This window comes from Lepisma saccharinum, chromosome 16 (genome assembly GCF_977018435.1).
Source record: "Lepisma saccharinum chromosome 16, izLepSacc3.1, whole genome shotgun sequence".
Classification (NCBI taxonomy): domain Eukaryota; kingdom Metazoa; phylum Arthropoda; class Insecta; order Zygentoma; family Lepismatidae; genus Lepisma; species Lepisma saccharinum.
Genome location: NC_139244.1, coordinates 8,291,233 through 8,315,102, shown reverse-complemented (window position 1 = coordinate 8,315,102; position 23,870 = coordinate 8,291,233). Strand labels below are relative to the sequence as shown.

Here is a 23,870-nt window from a genome sequence, read left to right as displayed (position 1 = left end):
AACGTTATACGGCGGACCCCTTCAATTGATGCCTCCTAATCATGAATTTGATGTTAAAATTTGGGAGTCACATGTAGAAATTGCAAAATAAGAGGGTCTGTGATCGCAACTGACAATGCACGATTGCTCATTATTTATCGCAAGATTTTATCGTTTCGAATACTTAAGGAAAGAAATTTATATTCCTGACATTACTTCGACCCCAGATTTTGACTATGTTTGCCTAATGTAACCTAACCTTACCATGAATGGTTTGTGGGGCTACGTGTGCATCGTTCGTGGGGCTACCAGTGTATGTGAAATATGAACGAATGCCCCGGTAGTATCAATATTTACCCAACCGAAACTGACTAAAGAATGGCTTATTTCAAAGCAAAACGTACAAAAAATGGACATTACTTCCTCCCTTCAAAGATGCCATCTTCCTCACATGAACAACTGAATGCTCCCTACACCGTTGCCAAACTTCCTCCACACTCCCATAGTTTGTTAATTAGGCCACATCCATCCTCCTCCACCTAAAGATCTGTGAAACATTAACAATCTACAATCTTTCCGTTCTTCTCTTCTGCCATTTTTACACGATCCATGCTCTCCAAGTATGAAAGCAACAGTGTGGCAATGCTGTAGACAGCGTAACTGATTGCGAACGTCAATTGTTCATATCAACAAATATGGTTCCCATACTTGTATGCGGAGAATCAATGCGAGAATTGAAAAGCTTATTTTACAACTTCTACAAGTTAATGAACAATTTCTACACCTCACCCCAACATGTTAACCTCAGATAAATCATCACGACTAATTACTTCGTGAGTATAAGCAGTAGCATAGAAATTACAGAAGGGTCCGGTATTGTAAATTCTTGCCTGGGTCAGTCCAATGAAATAAATTTTCAGAATTATTACTTTGTTTTTAATAAGAGTTGATAACTATTAGCACTTTTAATAAATGAAAGATAATATTTTTTTTAATCGTTAATTGCTATATACGTTTTGGATTATATGGTTTAATTTCAGTGCTGTTTGAAATGTTTGTAGTAATTTTATTTATTTTATTTGTATCTTTCAGTGCATTGTTCAGTCATATCTACAATGGCTTCAGGATAGTGATTATAATCCCATATGTGAATTATGCTCAAGGGAGCTTGCAGATGGAGATTGTGTTAGACTAATATGTTACCGTAAGTTCCATAGACTACATTTTATTCTTTCATCACAAGGGCCTCCAGTTAGCTTAATGATTAAGAGTATGTGATCAAAAGTATACGGGCACACCGCGAAACTTGTGTTTATCATAGAGGGCGACACAGTACTGCCATCTACCGTGTGCAACACATAGTCAGCAAACTCAGTAGTTTGCAGACAGTGTGAGACAGCAGTATGGAATGGTCTGAGGAACTCGCAGACTTTCAACGTGGTATTTGGTTGGGTGCCACTTGTGTAGGAACTCTGTGTGTGAGATTTCCACCCTCCTAAACATCCCTCTGTCCACTGTTTCCAATGTTATAGTGAAGGGATGTGTACAACTCAAAAGCGTGCAGGCCAACCTGTCATGTTGACCTCCAGAGACCGTCGAGTGTTGAAGAGGGTTGTACAGCATTATCGTCAATCATTCATCGCACAGGAATTCCGAACTGCATCAGGATCTACTCCAAGCACCATTACTGTTTGGCGCAAGGTGCGGCAACATGGTTTCCATGGCCGAGCCGCTGCCCATAAGTCAAACATCACACAGACAAATGCCAAACACCGCCTCGTGTGGTGCAAGGAGCGTTGAAACTGGACCATTGAACATTGGAAAACCGTTGTGTGGAGTGATGAATCACAGTACACAATGTGGCGATCCGATGGTAGGGTGTCGATGTGACAAATGCCTGGTGAACGACATCTACCAGCCTGTGTAGTGCCGACAGTGAAATTTGGAGGTGGAGGGGTTACAGTGTGGTCATGTTTCTCCTGGAGGGGCTTGACCCTTTGTTGCTTTACATGGCAATGTCACGGCATAAGCTTACGTTGACATTTTAACAGCTTTCATGCTGCCTACCGTCAAAGACCATTTTGGGGATGACCATTGTGTCTTTCAACACAACCGAGAATCCGTCTATACTCCAGGGCTTGTGGGGGAGTGGTTTGACGACAACAATGTCCCACTAATGGACTGGCCTGTGTAGATTCCTGATTTGAATCCCATAGAACACCTCGGGGATGTTTTGGAATGCCGACTTCATGCTAGACCACACTGATTCACATCAATACCTCTTGTCATTTTGGCGCTCTGCGAGGAATGGGCTGCCATTCCTCAGGTAACCTTCTGGCACCTGATTGAAAGTATGCCTGTGAGAGTGAACGCTGTCGTCAAGGCTAAGAGTGGGCCAACACTGTATTGACTGCCAGTGTTCCCGATGGAGGGTTGCCCAAACTTGTACTTTATTTTCAGGTGGGTGTCCGGATACTTCTGATCACATAAAGTAGCTGTATAATTAAATTTTTTCTTCAATTCTTATTTTGATGTTATAGTTAATCCCATATTGATCATATATATTTTTAAAAAAAGTTCTAAATTTGCTTGTATCTTTTTTTGGCACCCTACATATGGATGTATTTTTTTTATATATATAGAAAGGCTTTTCAGGTAAATGGCCCTGTGAAATATTTGAACAGTTTGAGGTACCCTTGACCCTCTGTACCCCATAGAGAATGTGAAATATCTTGCATGGTTTATGAAGATTTTGTTGTTTATCGATGTTTTCAGTTGATTTTAGTTCTCAGGAATGTGTTATTGTGAAGTGAAGTATGTCTATTACCTTCGCTAGTTACTTTACTGTGAAGCAGAACAGCCGAAGGCTTCGCGCAAGTGAATATAGCACCCAAGACGACTTTCCACAACAGCAACTATAATTTTACTTTGTTAGGTTTGGTGCTGATAGTTATTTTTTTGTGTGTGTTCTTTCGCTATATTAGTGTGCATACAAACAGTTTTTACTAACTAGAAGCGGCAAAAGTACTTCGAAATTGCAGGTTTTAACTTTCCTGGGCCATTCGTTGGGATCATATATCTCCGTTATTTGTGATTTCCTAATGCTGACACCACTTTTACATTATGTTAAACATTGAAATCTGTCGATTAAAAAAAAATCGGCATAATTCTGAAGTTGGTACTGTGGATAAACAACCCCAGTTTGATTAAAGCAAGTAAAAAATTACATGTAAACGTACATTTTTTCTGTTTGTGATATTGTGTATATGAACCTACCATGCAAATTGTAGATTATGCACACACAGGAGTTGTACTATGTAGAAATTTTCAGTGAAAAATGCAGGCTCAACCAGGACCCGAACCTGGGTCTCTGGCATACCGTGCCATTGCTCTAACCACTGAGCTACCAAGCCGGACTGGCCTCACCTGATCTTTCGCTATCGCTGTTTTACCTGCGTGGAATCGTCTCTGCCAGTGCTACTCCAACGGGATCTGTTGCCTTTGAAACACAGTAGACTTCGACGTTGCCTGGTTCCTCCCAGCATAGAGATGTTAATAATTGTAGATTATTACAGGAGTTGCTTTAACCACTGAGCAATGGCACTGTATGCCAGAGACCCGGGTTCAAGTCCTTCTCGAGCCTGCATTTTTCGCTGAAAATTTCTACTTAGTACAACTCCTGTGTGTGCCTAATCTTCTTTGCCAAAACGGAAGTGGGCTACAGTTGACCCTGTGCTCTTTTAGTTACCACTGCAATTTCCCCCGTGGATGTCCATGGATGTCCTGCTTTTCGTTTCGGAAAATCTGATCACCCTATACAATAATTATTGAATTTTAAATCAAGGTAAATTTAAATGTAATCTCTACCCAATCGGTATATATATTTTGTATCCTTTTTTTCCTTTCTTAGAGCCTAATAAACACCATTCAATGATTATGAGTAGGGCCCGGGACTTTGTTATAACTAGAGCCCGGAAGTTTGGCAAAATGCCTCTTTTTATCTACTGCATATATTGATAAAAATTTTCCGGATATAGGTTTTTTATGTTGTTTCGAATGTTTTAGAAGCCTTTTCATTTTGCCTATTTTGCCTATTTGGGACCCCACTGCCTATTTTTAATTATAATGACTTTTTTTGCCTTTTTCAATGAAATTTGACAATTTTTTAAAAAAATATGTAGGCATTTATTTTTTCTTCCGTTTATTATGTGAATAATTTTCGCTTTATTTAAGTAATATTGAACTCATGCATGTTTCAACATTGCTGAAGGAGAAAAGTGTGAGAAAAAAGTATTTCATGCTCAGTTAGGATATTGCCTTTCGGTTAACATTTCCTTGTGCATGATTGACAGCTGAAGTGGAGAGGTTGATTTCGAACACAAAGAAGATATTTCTGAAATCTCCCTCTCGAACCCGAAAATTTCAGGAAGTTGCGCCTGAGCTTAGTTTACCTCCGCAACCAGTCTTGACAAGATGGGGAACCTGGATATCAGCAGCTATATATTATGCTAACAACCTTGAAAAAATCAGTGAGGTGATCGATGCTCTTCCAGAAAATGAAGCGGCTTCAATTCGTGAAGTGAAAAACTCCTGTGCTATTCAGAACTGAAGAATTAACTGTCATTTATTTTTGCTCATTATGTTGCATTGCCAGAGACAATTACAAAGCTAGAAAAAAGAGGTGAGAGACTTATAGCATCCATGAAAATCTTCGAGGAATCTATGCAGCAGATGATGGAAGTGCCAGGAGAAAAGGGGTCAGCTGTTGCGGAAAAGTGCAAACGTGTAGTGAGTGCAAATAAGGACTTGAAACGATTGAAAACAATTTGTGATATTCTAAAAGGTGAAAATGCTGTTACCAAAATGAGTCCAGCTACATTAGCTTGTTTTATGTATGCTCCAATAACTTCTGTCGAAGTAGAAAGATCATTTTCTATTATGAAAAACATTCTCTCTGACAGACGACTATCAATGAATGTTGAGAACTTAAAAAAAACAGCTTCTAGTTATGTGTAATCAAGACGGAGAAAATTGAAATGCTCTTCCCAATGTAGATTTTAACATTTTGCCAGAGATTATAGATAAAAGTAAGTGACTTCCAAATGTGCCTTTCTTCGCTTTATTTTGCCTTTTTTTTCATTTTTAGTGTCTATTTTCCACATTATAAATGCCTTTTTGCCTGCCTATTTTAACGAAAATAAATGCCTGAACTTCCGGACTCTAGTTATAACATATTTTTAATTTGGCTTCGGATCTAATATTGGGGTGAGATATATATATCTGAAGAATTTCAGCCGAAATGGACAAACTTGACAAAGCATATTTTGACATATTTCACCAATTTCACGTTTTTACAACATATTTCTTCAATTTTGTTGTAATAAGACATATTTCTGTATAATTTCGTAATTCTCTCGCACATAATCGGTTATTTCATAATTTTTTCTTCGTAGCTTTAGCACAACAGATAGTTCATATTGTCGATGGCAGGATATGGAAATTGCGGATGAAGAAAGGTGCCGTTTTTTTTCTTAGTACAGAACAATAATACCCCACTTTTTTGTACCGCCGACAATTGATAGCCATGCAAACATTATTGAGGGAAAATGTTCTCTCTCATTGTTGCACGGGAAGTAAAGAAGTTTCGTTTTCATTTCTTTGCCTTTTTCGCTTTTCACAAAAATCAGTCAAAAGTAAAAATAACATTCGGTACATTACAGCCCCTACTCTACTCTATCAGGTATGGGAGAAATTCGAGAGTACTGTTGTGCATATTTTTGGCTTTACTGGGAATATTTCTGCATTTTTCTGACATATTTGCAATTTTTCGTAACATATTTTCCAAATTTATATGACATAATTACATACATATTTTACAGTTTTATAGGACATATAGTCCCAGGCCCTGATTATGAGACTAATGTACTTTCACCAAAAGTGATTTGAATCAGTGTAAAAAAAAAATGAAACCTCCTTGATAACTGATGTGAAATATTTTCTTTTTAAATGCAGATGGGATTGTTGTACAGTGAATGGCAAATTGTCACTGTTTTCATTCTCTTTATTCTACATCCTGTGTTGTACTTTGCTTCACAATAACACATTTCAGTGAGCTAAAAACAACTGAAAACATTCATAAACAACAAAATTTTCATAAACCATGCAAAATATTTCACTTTCCCTTGGGGGTAGACAGGGTCAAGGGTACCACAATGTGTACAAAAGATGCAGTGGGTAGTGAGTAAACCTGTACAATATATGCGTAGAATAAGTACTGTGAAAATTCTGCTGTTGAAAAATTGAAGATGTGTTTTGATAAGGTGAATTTCATGGGGAAAAAATATTCATTTTTTAACTTTTTCAAAATCAGTTTTCTGTTTGTTTAAAAAATGATTTTTTTTAAAACCAAAATTCTGAACTTTCAAGTAATTTCAACATTAATTAATCAGAATTAGATAATTTGTACCTGGGACCTTTCAACAATCCCATGGTTTAATGAATACAACAGCATTTTATTTTATTATTGTGACTGTTGCAGATGTACACCACTGGGCATGCTTGGATAAATTTGCTCGTCAGCTTCCACCCACCACTGCACCTGCTGGTTACACGTGTCCATCGTGCGACGTGGGTCTCTTCCCTGCAGCCAATCTGGTCTCCCCGGTTGCTGATGTGCTGCGAGAGGTTCTTGCAGGGGTCAACTGGGCTCGTGCTGGGCTTGGACTACCTCTGGTAAGTTCTTGCACGTGTTACAATATCTTGCCTTACCATGCAGTTTTCGGTGTGTAAGAGGTGACCCTTCCATGTAGTACACCCAAATGTCAACCTCACTTCCACTTATTGCTCAGCAAATATGAGAAAGTCTCTCTGGGGCTGCTGTCCTGTGGGCAACAGGTTTGTTGGAGGGTGGGGTCGGGTGGGAGGTAGCAAGGACTGCTCGACTTCTGACACCCTTTCAATGTTGCCAAACTTACATGGACAAAAGGTCATTGAGTTTGAGTGTGTCTGTTGGTTATGTTGTTTGTACCGAAATGAAGGGCAAAACCATACATAGTGAGAGCCGAGAGGTGATTTTGAATGTTGTTAATTTTTTTGACAACGAAGCGAGAAAAGGATGTTACATGTTTCCGGTCAATCAAGCTACACAGCGAGCTTTCAAGAGCTAACATCACTCTCATCTTCAGGGATTCCCTTCAATCCCTGAAGATGAGAGTGACATTAGCTCTCGAAAGCCTATCCGGAAATCACCTGGCTGATTGCCTGAGAAAACCTCTTCAAATCATTCTTTCTTTTTAAAATGTAAGCTGTGTGTATATTTGACGGGTTATTTATTTACATAAATATTGTTTATGTGAACCTTGCCCCCCCACACAAATTTATCTAAAGTTAGCGCCTCTGGGAATCGTCACAAATGCTATCCATACTTCTTCAACCACTGACCACGCCACCCTGAACATCACGTTTTGCATCAGGTCCGCCAGAATTCCATCTGTCAGAGAACAGCTGTGAGGCAACGTGGCAACAGCGTGCCATTTGAGAGCAGAGGAAAAGAAGGATTTCCCCCAGATTCTCATCTGCTGCCGTTCACCGGGTCAGAAACAAGTGGGGGTGGATTTTAGTTTGTATATTTTCTGGGGGTTTTCTCTTCTTTGCTGAGCAGTAGTACGTTGTCGACGTGTAATCAAGATACCCAGTGGAGGCACGTAGTGGTTCGGATCACACTTTAAACTGTAGGTCCAGTCTCTGATTAGCTTTACTCTGCATAAAGTGGACTTAAACACCAATGCAACCCAACTTCCACATAGTACACCCTGGACTGCATTTTACAAACCTACAATGCTCTGGCATCTGGACTTATGGCCAGTATAATTCTGTGTAGGGCTCTGTGTGTTTTGTCCTGTGCTGCGTGCCTCTTTACAGCAGCAGCTTTTAACCCAAGTAAGAATATTTTAGTCCTCCAACATTATAGTGATATTTTCACCCTATTTCTTGTCAGATCATCTATCATATTTTAATGCAAGTTTCAGTTGGACCTACCTTGATAGCTAGAATTAGTTGTTTTTTATCTTGTGAGGTGTAAGGGACACACAAATGTAAAGAGTATGAACATAGTAGTGTCATGTAACATTCGGTTTCTTCGTACTGTTTTCCAGTTTATATCAGAACTATACCCTATTGATATAATTAAGTTTCATATCAGTATCCTGCCACTAATAGTTTTCATTCTCAGAAGGGAATATTTGAAATAGGAACTTTCTGTTCTTGGCCCATGGCTATGCAGATGTGGGCCTCATGAATTGATGTTCTTTTTTGGCAGTAAATTGGGGAGGGTGGGTTAGTATTAAGGCATCCAGAACATGGTGTGTTCAAACATCTTCCACAATAAAACTTATGTCGGATGAGTAGAATATCGGTTATCTGTATTAGTAAATTTTATATCAGTACTTCATCAGCATCTGTCTGATTTTCATATTGGCCAATCCCTAAAGTATTCATAATGAACTGATTTCAGTAGCGTACGCAGGATTTCATCAAGGGGGGTGTTATTTCGAAAACTTTCTACAAATTCACATTACCATCGTTTTATTATACTTTAATTAATTAATTAATTAATAATATTTATAATTAATTAATTAGTTTAATTACTACTAATGCAGCTGCTGTTACTACTTATATCACTACTATTATTAAGTAGTAGAGATCTACATAAATATATTTATGAAAGCAATAGAACAAAATTACATTTTTTTTTGTTTCTATGTTACGAAATAATTGTCTAGTCAACGGTTATTTGTATTTAATAGGTGAGACATTTTAAGTGTGAAGAAAATCCATAAAACAAGCAAATATATTAAATTTATTGAAATAATCAAAATATGAAAGTCATCCAAGGAGCCGCGGTGGTCTAGTCTGACAACCTCGCTTGAGATCCGGGTTCGATTCCCGGAATTGGTTAGAATTTATCCAGCCTTGTCTCCACACCCAGCCTCATATCAATAGGTACCTGAGAGCAACCCTGGGGGATAAAGGCTGCCGGAGCATGGTGCTGATCACATCACGTGCAAAATGGCCGAGATCGAGAATGTGTGGGGCCCACCACACCACTACGTGTGCCTTCATGGCACGGTGCTATGTGCACGGGGAAATTTACATTTATGGATCTAGCCCAGGATGATGATGAGGTGCGAGAATACATGTTGCTAAATTCCACTGAGTCTATGTTTTCGTTCAAAAGTAATTTTATAGACATTCCAACACATTTATCACTTCTAGGTGATTCACAAAGCACTTCAACAGTATTTAATGATGTGGATGTAGACTCAGCATCACTTGAGAGTTCACAAGGGGATGTGAAATCAGTACCGGGAAGAAAGTTTTACAATAAGGTCGGCACACTGCGACGAAGCAAGGAATTTTCACAATTCTCGCGAGAGTCACTGCGCAACTTTTTGCAAGAAAATTCGAAATTGAACTTTGCGCCCCCTTACATTGTGTTTGGAATGTTGTGTTTTTATTCATGCTGCATGGAAATAATAATTCAAATTATTATTATTATTATTATTATTATTATTACTGTCGCAGATCTTTGACTGTAATAAATTAGCCATTTTTAATTTTTATCTACAGCAATTTCCATAATTTTTCAAAAGTTCAAGGGGGGGGGGTTAAACCCGGCAACCCCCCCCTTGCGTACGTCACTGACTGATTTCATAGAATTACAAAGTATGAAAAAAGTTTGAGTAAGGTGACATTTCCTGAATGCATGAAAAGCATTAACGAAAATGTGTTGTGTGTGTGACAGGGATGGACGATATCGGAAATTTGATATTGTGATATATCGTCAAGATATATATCTCCGAAATAGCATAACGATATGTCACCAACACTATATCTAACACTAAATATCATGATGATATATCGCCAAAATATCTTGACTGTATATCATCTAGTTTTTTCAATATCGCGATATATCGTCTGAACAATATATCGCCCAATACTAGTGTGTAATGCTATTAAAATGTAGCAAAGTTTGACTTAATTTGTCTGTGAACTATGTAGTGTACGGATGCTAGTAATTTTTGTTGGTGAAATATGCAAATTATATGTGCTTTTCATAGAATGCACCCCACATGCTGATATTGTCATCCAGCCTGAACAAGAGTGCTCCTTTCAAGTGTTCTTTCATCCATTTTATCTTATCATCACTCATCTTCATCCTTGCAATTTGACAAAGTGACAGAAACACTAAGTAACAAAATAACAGATACGATATTTTTTGTCATTCCAGTTATTGACACAAAGTGTTTACTTTTCAGCTGAGTGATGACAGAGAACAGAAGCCTTCTGGAGAAAGTCAGCACATAACAGCAGCTAACAGCAGTGGTGCTTCAGTAGGTAATCATGTGACCGAAGTTTCGCCTTTGCATACCCAGCCTCATGTTGCAAACCAGCGACAGATTTCACCGAAACGATCCCTACCTAACTCTATAGTGAAGCAGTCTGCACCCCCTCCCATTGAAGAGACCACACATTCGGTTGTCCACATGGACGACGGAATGTCAACCTTCAGTCGCAATGATATATTTCCCGTAGCAGGTGAGGTTTTGTGTTTTTAATTTACCTAGCTATGGAAAATAACTCGTGGGACAGTAAGATGCATACATTTTTGTGTGCAAATTGTCCATCACTACGTTTATTCATTTCATTTAACATCATGCAAGCTTCAGTCGTTGTGAAGTAGGGGTGTGTCGAGATCCAAGATGTTGGTAACTGTAACTCAAGTGGTCATGTATTGAAAGCACTTAATTCCAGAAATGTTCTGCACTATGGGTAAAAAGTAGTGGCCGCGGTGGCTCAGTCGGTAACGCGTCTGACTACCATGCTCAAGGTCCCGGGTTCGATCCCCGGTCGGTTCAAATCCGGGAACTTTTCTAACGGTGGAAGCGGCCCCGGCGCCCACCCAGCGTCGAATAACATGGGTACCTGGGGGAAACCCTGGGGGGTAAAGGCAGTCAGGGGCGTGATGCTGATCACATCACCCCCACTCACGACCGGATCAAGAAAGTGTGGGGCGTTACCCCCACACCCCCTATACGCCTTCATGGCGTGGTGCTATGCACAGGGGAAGACTTTACCTTTACCTTTTTACTATGGGTAAAAAAGAAATTGTATTGGCAGTCTCATTCCAGAAATGTGAAAATGTATACTCCAGAGTAAACAACAATATACAGAATTGAAGATTTTCATAAAGCTTTGCAACAATTAAAACTTGTTCAAAATATTAGTGGGTGAGTGTTCCACTTCAATTATAAGCATCTATTTGTCAGAGTTGTGGTTTAAAATATTCAAAACTAACATCAGAATATAATAAATACCTGTTATGTAATCACAAAGTACATTTTTTCACATAATAATGAAACAAAATCAATAGAAACTTCGAAATTTACGAAACTTCTAGGAGAATTGGACTGTGCGAAAGTGTCGTGCAGCATTTAGGCAGATGCCATGAGTGGAAACTTATTACTTGATGTAGGTAAATAAAATCTAAGGGATGCTACTACATCAGTATTGGTATTGTCTCAGTCCCACTCTTACCTCTCTTGCTGTTGCAAATGACTGCAGTCGATTTCAAGTATTCTCGTCGTTGCTGATGTCGAGAGAAGTCACCCTGCAAGAAAAGCATTACCAGCACATGCTGCCATATCTGGAGTCTGTCAATTGAACTGTTTACCAATTAAATAACTTGCTTTGATTCTGAACAAATTAGAAACGTGTACTGTCGTGTGTGGTGTGTGTGTGTGTAAATAACAATGGCAACAAGGACCGTTTCCAGGATTTTCGAAAGTAGTTTGGTGGTGTATATATACTTTTCCAGTAGCCAGCCCTCATTTTGCTATCTTCCTGCATTTGAAATTAATTTTTTTAGGAATCCTAGACTAAAGGGAAGGGTTATGACACCTACCCCCACCATTTGGCACGTCACTGTATCCGCTTCATTAACAATGGAAATCTACACCAAACTAGATTCTCACCGTTGGCACTTTGTTCAAAGATTATCGGTAGAATGCATATCAGTACGTTAGAATACTTTTTTACAAATTTATGCAATTCTGAAAATTTGCCCAAAGGAACAACGTAGCGAAAGCTATATCAGCTTGCCAAAATCCCACAGCAAAAGAGTTAATCATTACTGACCGAAAGCTTTAAGTAGTGATTAGAGAATTCATTTTAAAAAAGCTAGAAATAGGGGAAAACTCTGTGATTGGTTTTCCACATCTTGTATAGCTTGTTCAGGTGTGAACAGAGGAGAGAGAGCAGTCACATATGACTGCCTCAGACTATATTATTACTGGTGAATGTTGCTTTTAGCTGTAGTATTGTGAAAAGGGAAGCAAAATGGTGCAAATGCATAGCAGAATTGTCAACATTTGCGTGTTTATTGCAGGTCAAGCTCCCAAGAGAGTTTTTGAGGCTTTGGATGATGCAAAAGACATGTTGTTTGACCATGATGAGAATAAATACAAGAGACGATCAGCCATGGAGTGGTTCACGAGGTGGTGGAAGTAAGTGCCAATTTCTTTAATTTTAGCTATGTATTAGTTGTTGTCCAGTGTAGTACGTTTTTTTTTTTATTTCCATGTTGGATGCACTCCTAGTTTTTCTACCAATGTTATTAAAACATGAAATAAAATAAATGAATATGCAAATTATGGTGGTCCCAGTTCAATACCCAACAGAGGCACGTAGTGGTTCCAATCCCACTATAAACTACCAATGTTATTAAAACATGAAATAAAATAAATGAATATGCAAATTATGGTGGTCCCAGTTCAATACCCAACAGAGGCACGTAGTGGTTCCAATCCCACTATAAACTGTACGTCCAGTCCCGCTCAACCTATCTAGTGTGTAAAGCAGACTTAAACAAAAATTCAAACAAATTGTGGCTTGGCCAAAATCTTGTATTACTGTATTTACGCGTGTATAGTGTGCGTGCGTGTATAATGCGCACTCTGGTTTTGGAAGGGTAAAAGTTACAAAAAATTATATCTTGTATATAATGCGCAGTACAATCCAGTTAACAAGAAATGGCTTTCTTAGTTGTAGGTTGTAAATCTGTTGCTATGCTGATCAAGAGTGAATGACGTCATACCTATTCAATTGCTCATTCCTACTTTTTCAAAATATATACTTTTTCTTTCCGTGACTAATGTAACATTTATACGAGGCACATTCAGGACCTTCCAAATAGCAGTTAGCAGCACAAGATTTCTTCCATTAAGGATTTTACACACTCCATGTATGTCATATTATTTGGCCAGTAATACATTTTAATTTTTATTATATTTTCCTTATGGTTTCTTTCATCCGAAGTACCATAAAAATCAGAACGTTCCTTCATTTTGTGATGAACTTATTTCAACTGCATTTCACAATTTATGTAATTATCTTGAATGGAATACTGTTTCCATATTCAGAAACTGCAGGATTCAAGCTTTACAACGATATATAACATGATAGAGTTCCATAAACATGAAAAATCAATGCAAGTGTCCCAAAATCATGGAACGACCCTGTGCAGTTTCATGTTGGCTGTCTGAATTATTTCGTTCATAATACGCACCACAGTTTTTGGGGGTAATAATTTTGGAAAAAAGTGCGCATTATACATGAGTAAATACGGTAATACTAATTCAAATTCTTGAATGCCTTAGAAGAAATTCTATGCAGATGTAATTTTTCAGACTTCAGAATATCCTAGTGGTTTTTAGAAAAAAAGAGGAAAATTCGAAAACAGCTGCCCTGGTGTCAGCCAAAATGCCTTGATATTACTAGCCCCATTTAGTACACTGCACTTTTCGACTCTCTTTGCACTGAACCATCCAGTTGGTTACACGGTGCAACACCAACTTGTCTACTTCGTCGATTTGGTGTCAAGTAGTGTATTTGATGTTTGCACTACGTTCTGGAGCTGTGTAATTTGTTTTGTATGATCACGTGGTGCATGCTAACTAATCAAATGAACGTTTAAAGCAGCAGACAGGCATTTGTTGAATCTTCTGAACTTGAACACTGCTATTTGTCTAGTTAGTCGAACGTCATTTCCTTGCACCAGCCTGACACCGGGGTAGAAAACTGTAATGAACTAGACGGAACTGCTTTAGCACATATTGATGAATATGAATTTTTCACATAATTTGCAAGCATTAATTTGCTGCTGCATGCATTATATACACTAGACTCTTGCTAATCCGGCCATTCCTTGCACATATGGGTGCCGGATTATTGAGAGGGTCGGAAATTACATACTACTATGTAGTTTAAACACATAGGGACTATACAGGCTGTACTTTACGTGTTTCCTTTTAGAAGCCATAGTATGTACTGAACTTTACTGTAAGAAAGTCACAATTTCAAATACTGTACGTATGTATAGCATTGTTTAACATTTTTAACTAACAACATTGTTGAACACGATAATTCATTGTTGTGCGCGTCATTTCTGCTTGAGTGACTACAGGCCGAATGTGGGCCGGACTACTGAGGGCTGGATTAGCGAGAGTCTAGTGTATTAAAAAATGTAATAAATGCTTTCAAAAATGAGTTGAACTAAAGTGTTTTCATATGCCCACCCTTAGATGAGACTCTAATCAGAGTTATATAATCTAAAGATATTCGAGAGTGATCTGGAAATGTATTTAAAAATACCTGGAAACTGAATGGGAACACCAGGAATGGACTTAAAAAAATAGAGTGGAACCCCGATTTTATGTTAAGAAATTTTCCTTTCCTCGATTTAACTTTTTTCTGCACTTTTAAGTTTTTTCAGCTTGATTCCCTGAAAAATGTACAATCAAAGTTCAACAATATTACTTAAACTAAGGAGTTTACATGAACTTAGAATTAATTCATGAACTGGATTAAAAGTAATTAATTCTTGTTTTCCAGTGGCCTTGCTAATGAAGGCTCTACAGCATAAATAACTATGCAGTACATTCTAATATATGACCGACTGTACATATCATTGCAGGTTTTAAAATTCGGGTATCAACTGTGCAAAAATTTATAATGATACACATGATGCAGAAAACACACAAACATGAAAAAACATATATTGTACTTGTTATTTAACAGAAAAATGAAATTTTCCATAAAATGGAACTGGATTTGAAAGTTCAGGCACCAGGTGAAAATTTTCAGCCACCATGGTGATGGGGTACCCTGTATTTCTCTTTTCCTGCCAAAACTTTTCCTATCAGATAATTATGTGTTAATTCCAACTCTACCCAGAGCATAGATATGTGAAGTATTGTCTCAAATTTGCATAGATGTGTTGCCAAGGCATAGTACAAGTTAAGCAGAGAAAGTTCAGTTTACATGTAATTGTTAGAATGTTATTAAATTGGCAGCCTTGTAATGTAAAAATGCAATCTTTCAGGACCATTTCCCGTCCTCCTGCGAGAGGCCATAAAGGAAGCGGTCATCTATACAAGCGATATGTCATGGCAGCCATTCTTGTTTTGGTGGGACTTTTCACTCTGGTAGCCGTGTTCTCTTGGCTCGGGAGAATAGCCACGGAAGGCGACCCTGTCTTTGACGAGCACCAGAATCCAAATGTCCGAGTTAATGATGACTCCAGGACCTAGGATCGAATGGTAGAGTGGATCGTGTACTGAGAATCAATGCATTATTAGGAAGCGTTAGATTGTGGTGAATGTTGTCCTAGACAGTGTTGCAAGGAATTGAAGATGCCTTCTGTTGCGCAAGATGTGACTTAGTTTTTTTATGAGCCTTATTCGGATGGTTCCAAGTGCAGACAATAGCCTATTTGTGGGAATAAGCCGTACCAATTGTTTGGGATTACTTTGTTGTAAATATTTTACAAGGAAAATGTAAATTAATTTTCTTTCCTTTTGTAAATGTAATTATTGGCAATGCAGTATACAGGATAACGTAGTTGTATGTGCTTGCCTTTCTGCAAATAATACTATATTCACTTTCAGGGAAACTGAATACAGCTTCATATTTTCATACAAACTTATGTGAAATGAGAACAAAGAAACATACTTTACATTTTCAGTCTGAGAAATGGTATTGTAACTTTCAGTTGTCATATGTTTTTGCAATATATTGCCATTTTATATAAAAAAAAATGTTGACTTGTTGTTTGGGTAGGCGAATATAATGATAATACGAATTAACTAATTCATTGTGCCATGAGTTTTTGAATTACAGACAGAACCTTGCTGAGAAAGTTGGCGAAATAAATTATGGTATTTCAAAAAACTTGTGGCATAATAAGAGAGTTCATTTGTATTGATACTGTTTTTCCATAGTTCATTTTACGGATGTGGCTAATCCAATTTCCAATGTGTGGATGTTAGCCAAAATTTACATATCGGAATTGATAACATTCCAAACTGATTTCGATATTTGATGTTTATGCAGTACAGGTCTCATTATTTTTCCTTGGAGTGATTTCAAACCTGTTAAACTTTATTCCTTCCCCAAAATATGTGAACACTGTGTAATCAGTAAATATGTATATAGAGAGTGGTGCATATTGTATCTGTCAACTTCAAAAGATGGTGAGTGATTGTAGTATCTTGATATAATTATAAAATAAACAATTCACAGGCATTTAATACAGTTTATAATATGGACAATACAGATATCGGTGCACCTTGAAACTAATGTCCTCTTTCTGCTTGGATGCACTGTTCAAGGCAGCGTGAAAGGCTCTCATGACGCGTGTCTCAACATGTCCTGTGGAATAGCACGTATTTCACTGCAATAGATGGTTCACAAAGTTAACCGTGGCTCTCCACTGTCAAACCCACCAAAGAATGCTGTGTCTCTCTGGAATAGGTGCATGGCAATCTTCCTTGTTCCGCCGCAGTGCCCGATGCCTGTTTGTATGAAGGCTTCCATCGCTGCAATCCATGTCTGCACTGGCCAACGCTCTATGGTATAATAATTGCCTGACCCTCAGTTCTCCACGGATGCAGGTATGCCACACGTGCATTCTGATGAGTCACCAACTTAAATTGGTAGATACAATATACGCCACCCTGTATATTGGCAAGAAAATTGCAATCACTAAATATCATGCTTCATCTTGTCATTATGTTGTTCTATTGGTACTCAATTTTCACAGGGAAAACAGACCGTGAAAGAGAAGTTGTTTTGTTGTTAATATATATTTATTGCATATTCTCACTTGCTCTTATATTGTCTTGATGATTTGAGGAGTAATATACTGGCCATTATCAACATTGTTTATGAAAATAATAAAATGTTAAAGACTGAAAATGGGTATGTGTAAGCCTGGCGTCAAGCTAACTTTGCAGCAGGTTTTATGTATCAATCCGCACGAGAACTCTGCTCGGAATCTTGCGTGCCAGTCTTGCTTCAACCGCCGAGCTGCTTACATCGCAGACACTGAGAAAATCCGCAGTGTTGCCTACCGCACAACACATCAATACCCGCATGCATGTCAAGCAGAATGTGTTAATTATGTAATAAATGTGTCATACTTAATATAAATCGTGAAATATCCATACTTAATATAAATCGTGAAATATCTTCGAAACATGAGAGCATGTGTGTATTTTTAGAGCAAGGAGGAAAAAAAAAAGAGTAAACAACGATAGACCCCTCTTGACAAAATATTGTTTTTGGTTTAGAAGTAAATAAATTTATGAAAAACTTGGTTGCTTCGTTCGCAATACATTTGTTACTATAAGACAAACACACTTTAAATTATACCACCAAAAAAAGCATGATTTGTTGTTGGTTTTATATACAATGGGGTGCATTGTCTGCTACTATTACTCTGTTTGATTTCAAATTATGAACCACTTCATTAAACCAGGATTCAAATCTTGGTCTGCCCATTTCTTGCTGATAATCACCTTTCCCTTTCTTTGAACAGAACAGTAAACATGTGCCTTCATTGCCGCCAGTGGGTGAAACAATAAGCCTCCCCTTCCCCCTTTCTTGTCAGTTGCTTCAACCCTGGCTGTGGTTTTGCACGGTGGTATCTTTCCAGGCTTTATTCAATGTACCCCCCCTTTCCCCTGAATTGACGCATGTCTCGTCCAAATAATAAACATGTTTTTTCTCACGGCAATATCTTTTAATACCGTGGAGATTCTTTTGTTCTCTTCCTAAACTCAAACCGCAAATCATTCAATACCCGTGACACTGTTCATGCGCACATTGATGGCAAATCACCTCACGACCTGTTTTACTTTGATCATGTTGTCGTAAGGAGGATTATGCATTTAAAACAACTTGCTTGATTTGAAGAGCTTTTCCATTCGGATGAAGCCCAAATTAACACACTGGTAAAACCGCATGCTGAACAGGAGACCTTGATTCAGCCATCCCGCCGCTGTATAGTACAATTATTAATCAATCAAAATAAACATCTGGTTAAAATAGGGGTATGTGCAACACTAATATCACGGATTCCACACGCTCTGCAACGTATTCAGTCTTGCTCGACTCGCGCTTGAGCTTCAGCGATTCTTCAGCGCAATAGAGATCCCAGTTGGCGAATCTGCAGATCCAAGTTCGTCTGCACAGTGATTGCAACCGATCAAGTCCATACCTGCTAATGGATATATTATTTTGTCTGTATTTTACAAATTAAATAACTGTTTTCTTGCAAATGTGTCGGAATAGAACACTTCTCAGCAGAACTATATTCTTGCGTGCACGTGTGGATCTACTTATGCGAAAACCTGCTGCAAAGTTAACTCTACGCACAGCTTAAGTACATAATATGCTTGGGAAAATATCATCAGTTATAAAGAACTGAACATATGTAATAGCAAAAGTTCATATTATTCAAGAAAGTTTATTGCAAACTACCAAAATTAATTTGATTATTTTCATTAAATTATCATTGGAGAGAAGTTTCATGTTAATATCATCAAGTAATGAAAAAATATCTATGATGAAGACATTTGTTTTGTTTTCCCTGATGGTGTAATTGTTTTGTTTATATTCCTCGAAGTGAATGTTAGGCACCTTTCAGACCAAAACAGCACAGGACAAGCAACAACCTTGGGCTGTTGGTTGCACAAGCGAGTGAATGCTTTTTTACAGATTGGAGGGGCTCATGTCACTTGTTTTGTGAAACCAATGTTGCATATCACGTATCACTTTAGTTCGAAAACTGCCTAAGAAAGTATGCACAGCAACATTATCACATCCCTTCATTGCAATCAATATTTTCACACATTTTCCAGTTATCAAACCAGAAAAAAAACTTATGGAGAATTTTGGTATTTTCACACATAACTAAGCCATTAAAACTCATATAACCTGTCACATCTGCTCTGGTTATATGCATTGTATAATTGATCTATAACAAAAAAAGCATAACAGTGACATTTGTGATATGTAAAAGTTTACAAGAATTATAGCTCAATCATGTGTCTTTTGTTTCTTGCCAGTACCAAATGAACTACAAAACTAACCCCTGATTCAGCAGTAGTTTTCACAAACTTTTCCGTAAGTTACAATATTCTGCGTACACTAGAAACTATTTCAAACAACCCTTTTTTTCACAGTTTTCAGCAGGAATGCATTGTTGTAATTTCAATATCACGACCAGCTAGAAAGAGATGGGTTGTTGTCTACAACTTTTATCTATGTATTTTGATACACAACATACATTTTCTAGATACCTCTAATAGTCTGCCCTGTTTAGATTCTAGCATTCTTATGTTGACCATATTTTACATGACTAATTTCTGTATTGAGTTAAAAGACTGAAATAACCTTATTTGATTGAAGAAAAAATACGAAAAGGGCAGTTGATTGTTTGGAATATTTACAGGACTAAGCTGATGCTGAAACCGATGTATCAATATTGGAAAATTTTGGTTGTATTTTAATTGGCTGATGCAGAGTCTGAGTGTCTCGTGGAGTTTGCAAATACGTCTTGCAACACTTTCGTGGGGTGTAAATATCCTGGAAAGGATCTAAAATGCATAATGTGCATTATTTTTGCAACAATGTTGTTGAGAGAAATGGATTTTGTGAGTAATTTATTGTCTCATATAAAACTTTATTATGGTCCCAGTGGAAATTTTCTACAGTATGTGTTAGAAGTCCTGCAGGGTTCTAAAAGCCTATAACTTTTAAAGTACTAGGTATATTACTAAGAAATATTGTTACACAGAGGAAACTTTAAAATTAATGTGTGATGTGGTTTGGTTCGTTGTCAGATTTCCAGCTGGACATCATTCATGTCCAAACACACTTGCAATCTTAGTTTGAATCCAAGAATTGTAATCTGACAGTGCTCGTCAGAATATTGTGTATCACATCACGTATTTTGAACTTCAGGTCGTCAAGATCTGTCTGTTTCTGTGCATACACCTGGGTCTTGACATTTCTCCACAGTCAGTAATCGCAAGGCATAAGGTGGGGTGACCTTGTGGGTCAAGGTGTGGGTCCTCTTTTTTCTGCATCGACGCCATCCTGGAATCACATGATCACCTGTTCACAAGTCTTTCAGTAGCGTGGACAGAACAAAATTTTAAAAAATTCTGTGTGTAAACTTTTTAGAATCCTGCAGAACTTTTAAAACATGCTACATATTAAATGTCCTGAACTACTTTGAATTATTGCAATTTTATGTATCGGTCGGTATCAGTGGGAATAATATCGTAAAACCTTTGTTACATGTATCTGCTCACAGCCCAGAAACATAACCGGGACATTCCAGCATTACGTGTGTGACATTTTACACACAAAATTTAAGGTTCTAGACATGAGGTTGGATTGAAATATTCTTAATGAACTGATTTCATGGAATTGTGAAGCACATTGAGGTGTCTGGTAAAAAACTTTGAGTAAATGCATGAAAAGTATTAACGAAAGTGTGTTAAGTGTGTGATGCTTTAAAAATGTAGCAAATTTTTAGTTCGTTTGTCTGTGAAGCATATAGGCTGCAGATGCTAGTAACATTTGTTGGTGTTATGTGCAAGTTATATGCATTCACAATATCTAAGCCTTAATGCAATTGAAAACAATAATTTCCATATTAATTCATTTTGTTATTTACATGGAGTAGGACCACTTTTCATGGAATGCCCCCCCCCCCCCCCCACACACACACACACACTTGGGTTGGCACATATCAAGATGATCATGCCTGGGGACTTATTCCGAGCACAATCTTCCTACCCAACTTTCCATGTGGAATGTTCTGGTTACGATGCACAGCTTCTGTGTGCAGAACTCTGTGTGGTGGTGTCTCGTAGCTTTATATCAAGGATTGTAAACCCATTGATTGGGAACTACTGGTAGCTCTCTCAGATGGAAATCGGACAATATGTTGTTCGCCATTTTGGTGCAAGACATTTCAGTAACTGACCATTTTGATGTTGGTAATTTTGGTTCCATACTGTTTGGTACCTAGACACTCTTCTCTTGCACACCCTTTCACCTCTGACCCCTGATTCACTTTCAGTGACTGTATATGCCCAATGTTGTCATCACCACATAGAAAATGGCTTTGTTAGTGAATGCCTCTCATGGAGGATAGAAATTAATTCATGATGAATTTTTGTCCTTCGATGAAAATGCCAAAAATAAGAAAATGCACTCTCTGAAGCATCCATGCTGAAAATGATGAAGTTCTGAAATTTATGAAAGAACATACTTGTGCATCAAATGTGGAATAAGCCTTAATCCATATTGGTGCATTACAATCTCATTTCTTAAGAGACTATTGTAATACATATGTTAAATACTAAATACACTAAGCCCTCATAAGTAACACAATAAGATGTTAATATGTTCACAACTTTATCATTTACATTGTGGGCCAGAGGTGAAGGTGCTGTACAAAAGAGGAATGCATGAAATATTAAGCACTGAAATGGCCTGGCACCAAAATGCCCAACAACATAATGTCCTAGACCCTGCTGAGACATGTCCAATGGCTCCTGTATGGTTGAAAATATGCTGCAGGTACTGCAAGCAATTTTGAAACTTGGAAATGTCTCTTAATGTCATACTCGTTGCCATGTGATTATCAGCAGACATTGATTCTGACGTTACCTTTCTGAGCAGATTGGCCTCTGCAGCAATCAAAGCTGCTCTGCACTGTAATCTGATACATGACATGTAATGCGATCAACTCATTTGAATGATAAGTTAACACGCACAGGAGATGTACTGTGTAGAAATATAAGAACAGAGACAATTCCACACAGTTAAAACAATGACAGTAAAAAATTGGCGAAACCAATGCTGGCTCGGTAGTTCAGTTGTTAGAGCAATGACACAGTATGCCAGAGTTCAAGTCCCAATCAAACCTGCATTCTTCATTGAAATTTCTACAAAGTTTACTCTCTTAACCATTCCTCAATGCCTCTTTATATTAACCAGTTTGCTTACATCTCTGATTTTATGCATTCATAATTTACAAATTAAATCAGCAGCATTCACAAGGTAAGAAACTTCCACATGTTGATCGCATCCATCATTGTATGATGGGAAAAGAAAGCTGTTATAGCAGACCTCCATTGTACGTAGTGACATTGTAGTGTCACCAATGACTTCTCGTTATCCCTGACGACGTCGCCAAGATGGTGCTGAAATTTGAGAAGTTTTATCTTGTGTGTACTAAATGTGTATTTTGATCCAAGAGACAGGAATGGGTATTACGAGCACTGTATATTTTTCTTGATTACCATTGTCCAAATATCAGCCGTAATAAAGGTGCTTAAAAAAGTATGTTTTACTCGACGGCTTTTTTCTTTTCGTACAAGAGCTCTTGAAATCGCTACTGTTGTACCAGAAGAGCTAATACTGTAACTCTAAAATGTAAAATAAATTGTGCAGTAGTTGAACAATTGTGAAAAAAAATCCTAGTTTCGAGAAAATCAGAAAGAGGGGAATAATGATAAGGTTTTAACACCCAGTAAGTATGCATCTGCTGAAAAAAGGATAACTACATTGGTAACTTTGGTAGGTGCACAATTAAAAAAGCTATTGCTAATTTCTATGTAAATGAGCATGATATGCCAACTTTAGTTCACAAGTTTTCGGTCTTCTCTCTTATTGGTATAGCTGTAGTTGTGCTTCTGCATAACATTCTGAATAATAACGTTCAACTCCCTGTACTGTGAAACGAAATGTTGTATAGTTACACACTAAATTGTTCATAGAAACATGCTAGAGAAGCTTTATCTATATTATCTTGCAATGTTAATGTACCATTCTGTTTTATGCTACAAGAACAATAGCATCAATAAACCTGCTCAAAGTCCTGTAAGTGCATTGATTTGGTTCCCTAGGTTTGTATGTGACAATACATAAAAACTGACTAATAATGTTCTTATTATTTATATTTATTTTGTATATATGGATTGAAGTCTGAAGTCTGTGTTATGAAATGGCTATTGCACTTGTTAAGAGAGAATTTGCAGAAAGGCTGAAGTCCACCAAAGTTTAAAAAATGTGATCCATATTTGGAAAATTGACTTGATTTTAAGAATATTATGTTAATGATTATAAAGATGGAAAATTTTGTTTTGCATCTAAATAAATACAGTTTTTGAAAAAACTTGATTTTTTTTTATTACAGGTCATTTTTTAGAACGGAAGTGTAGCATTTGAAGTAATATTAGTTGTAAAGCATGTAATTTTGAATGAAAATATATTTTTAATGTGGTAAGTGTGGAACTGGTTAATTTTTTAAAAAAATATTGTTCATCTGCAGCAGAATAAATGGTTTTTGTTGTGCTTTTGAAATGTTCGCTAACATCTTATGTTTTCAAGTCTGGAATAGTCCAGGTTCAGGTTTTGTCCTGGGCATCCATGTTCTTTTGAGTGTTTCTTTATGAATTTCATCTAACCGT

General features: G+C 37.5%; 1 protein-coding gene across 1 annotated transcript in view; it reads left to right on the top strand.

Annotated features, from left to right (window-relative positions):
• Positions 1–23,549, top strand: part of LOC146000240 (zinc finger protein-like 1 homolog) — a 29,075-nt gene extending 5,526 nt beyond the window's left edge. The window contains exons 2-6 of the mRNA XM_083137662.1: positions 1,072–1,183; positions 6,518–6,711; positions 10,296–10,575; positions 12,425–12,542; positions 15,419–23,549. Coding sequence (XP_082993788.1) covers positions 1,072–1,183; positions 6,518–6,711; positions 10,296–10,575; positions 12,425–12,542; positions 15,419–15,626 — 912 coding nt within the window. The 3' untranslated portion in view covers positions 15,627–23,549. The remainder of the gene's footprint in view (positions 1–1,071; positions 1,184–6,517; positions 6,712–10,295; positions 10,576–12,424; positions 12,543–15,418) is intronic.
• Positions 23,550–23,870: the final 321 nt, after the last annotated feature.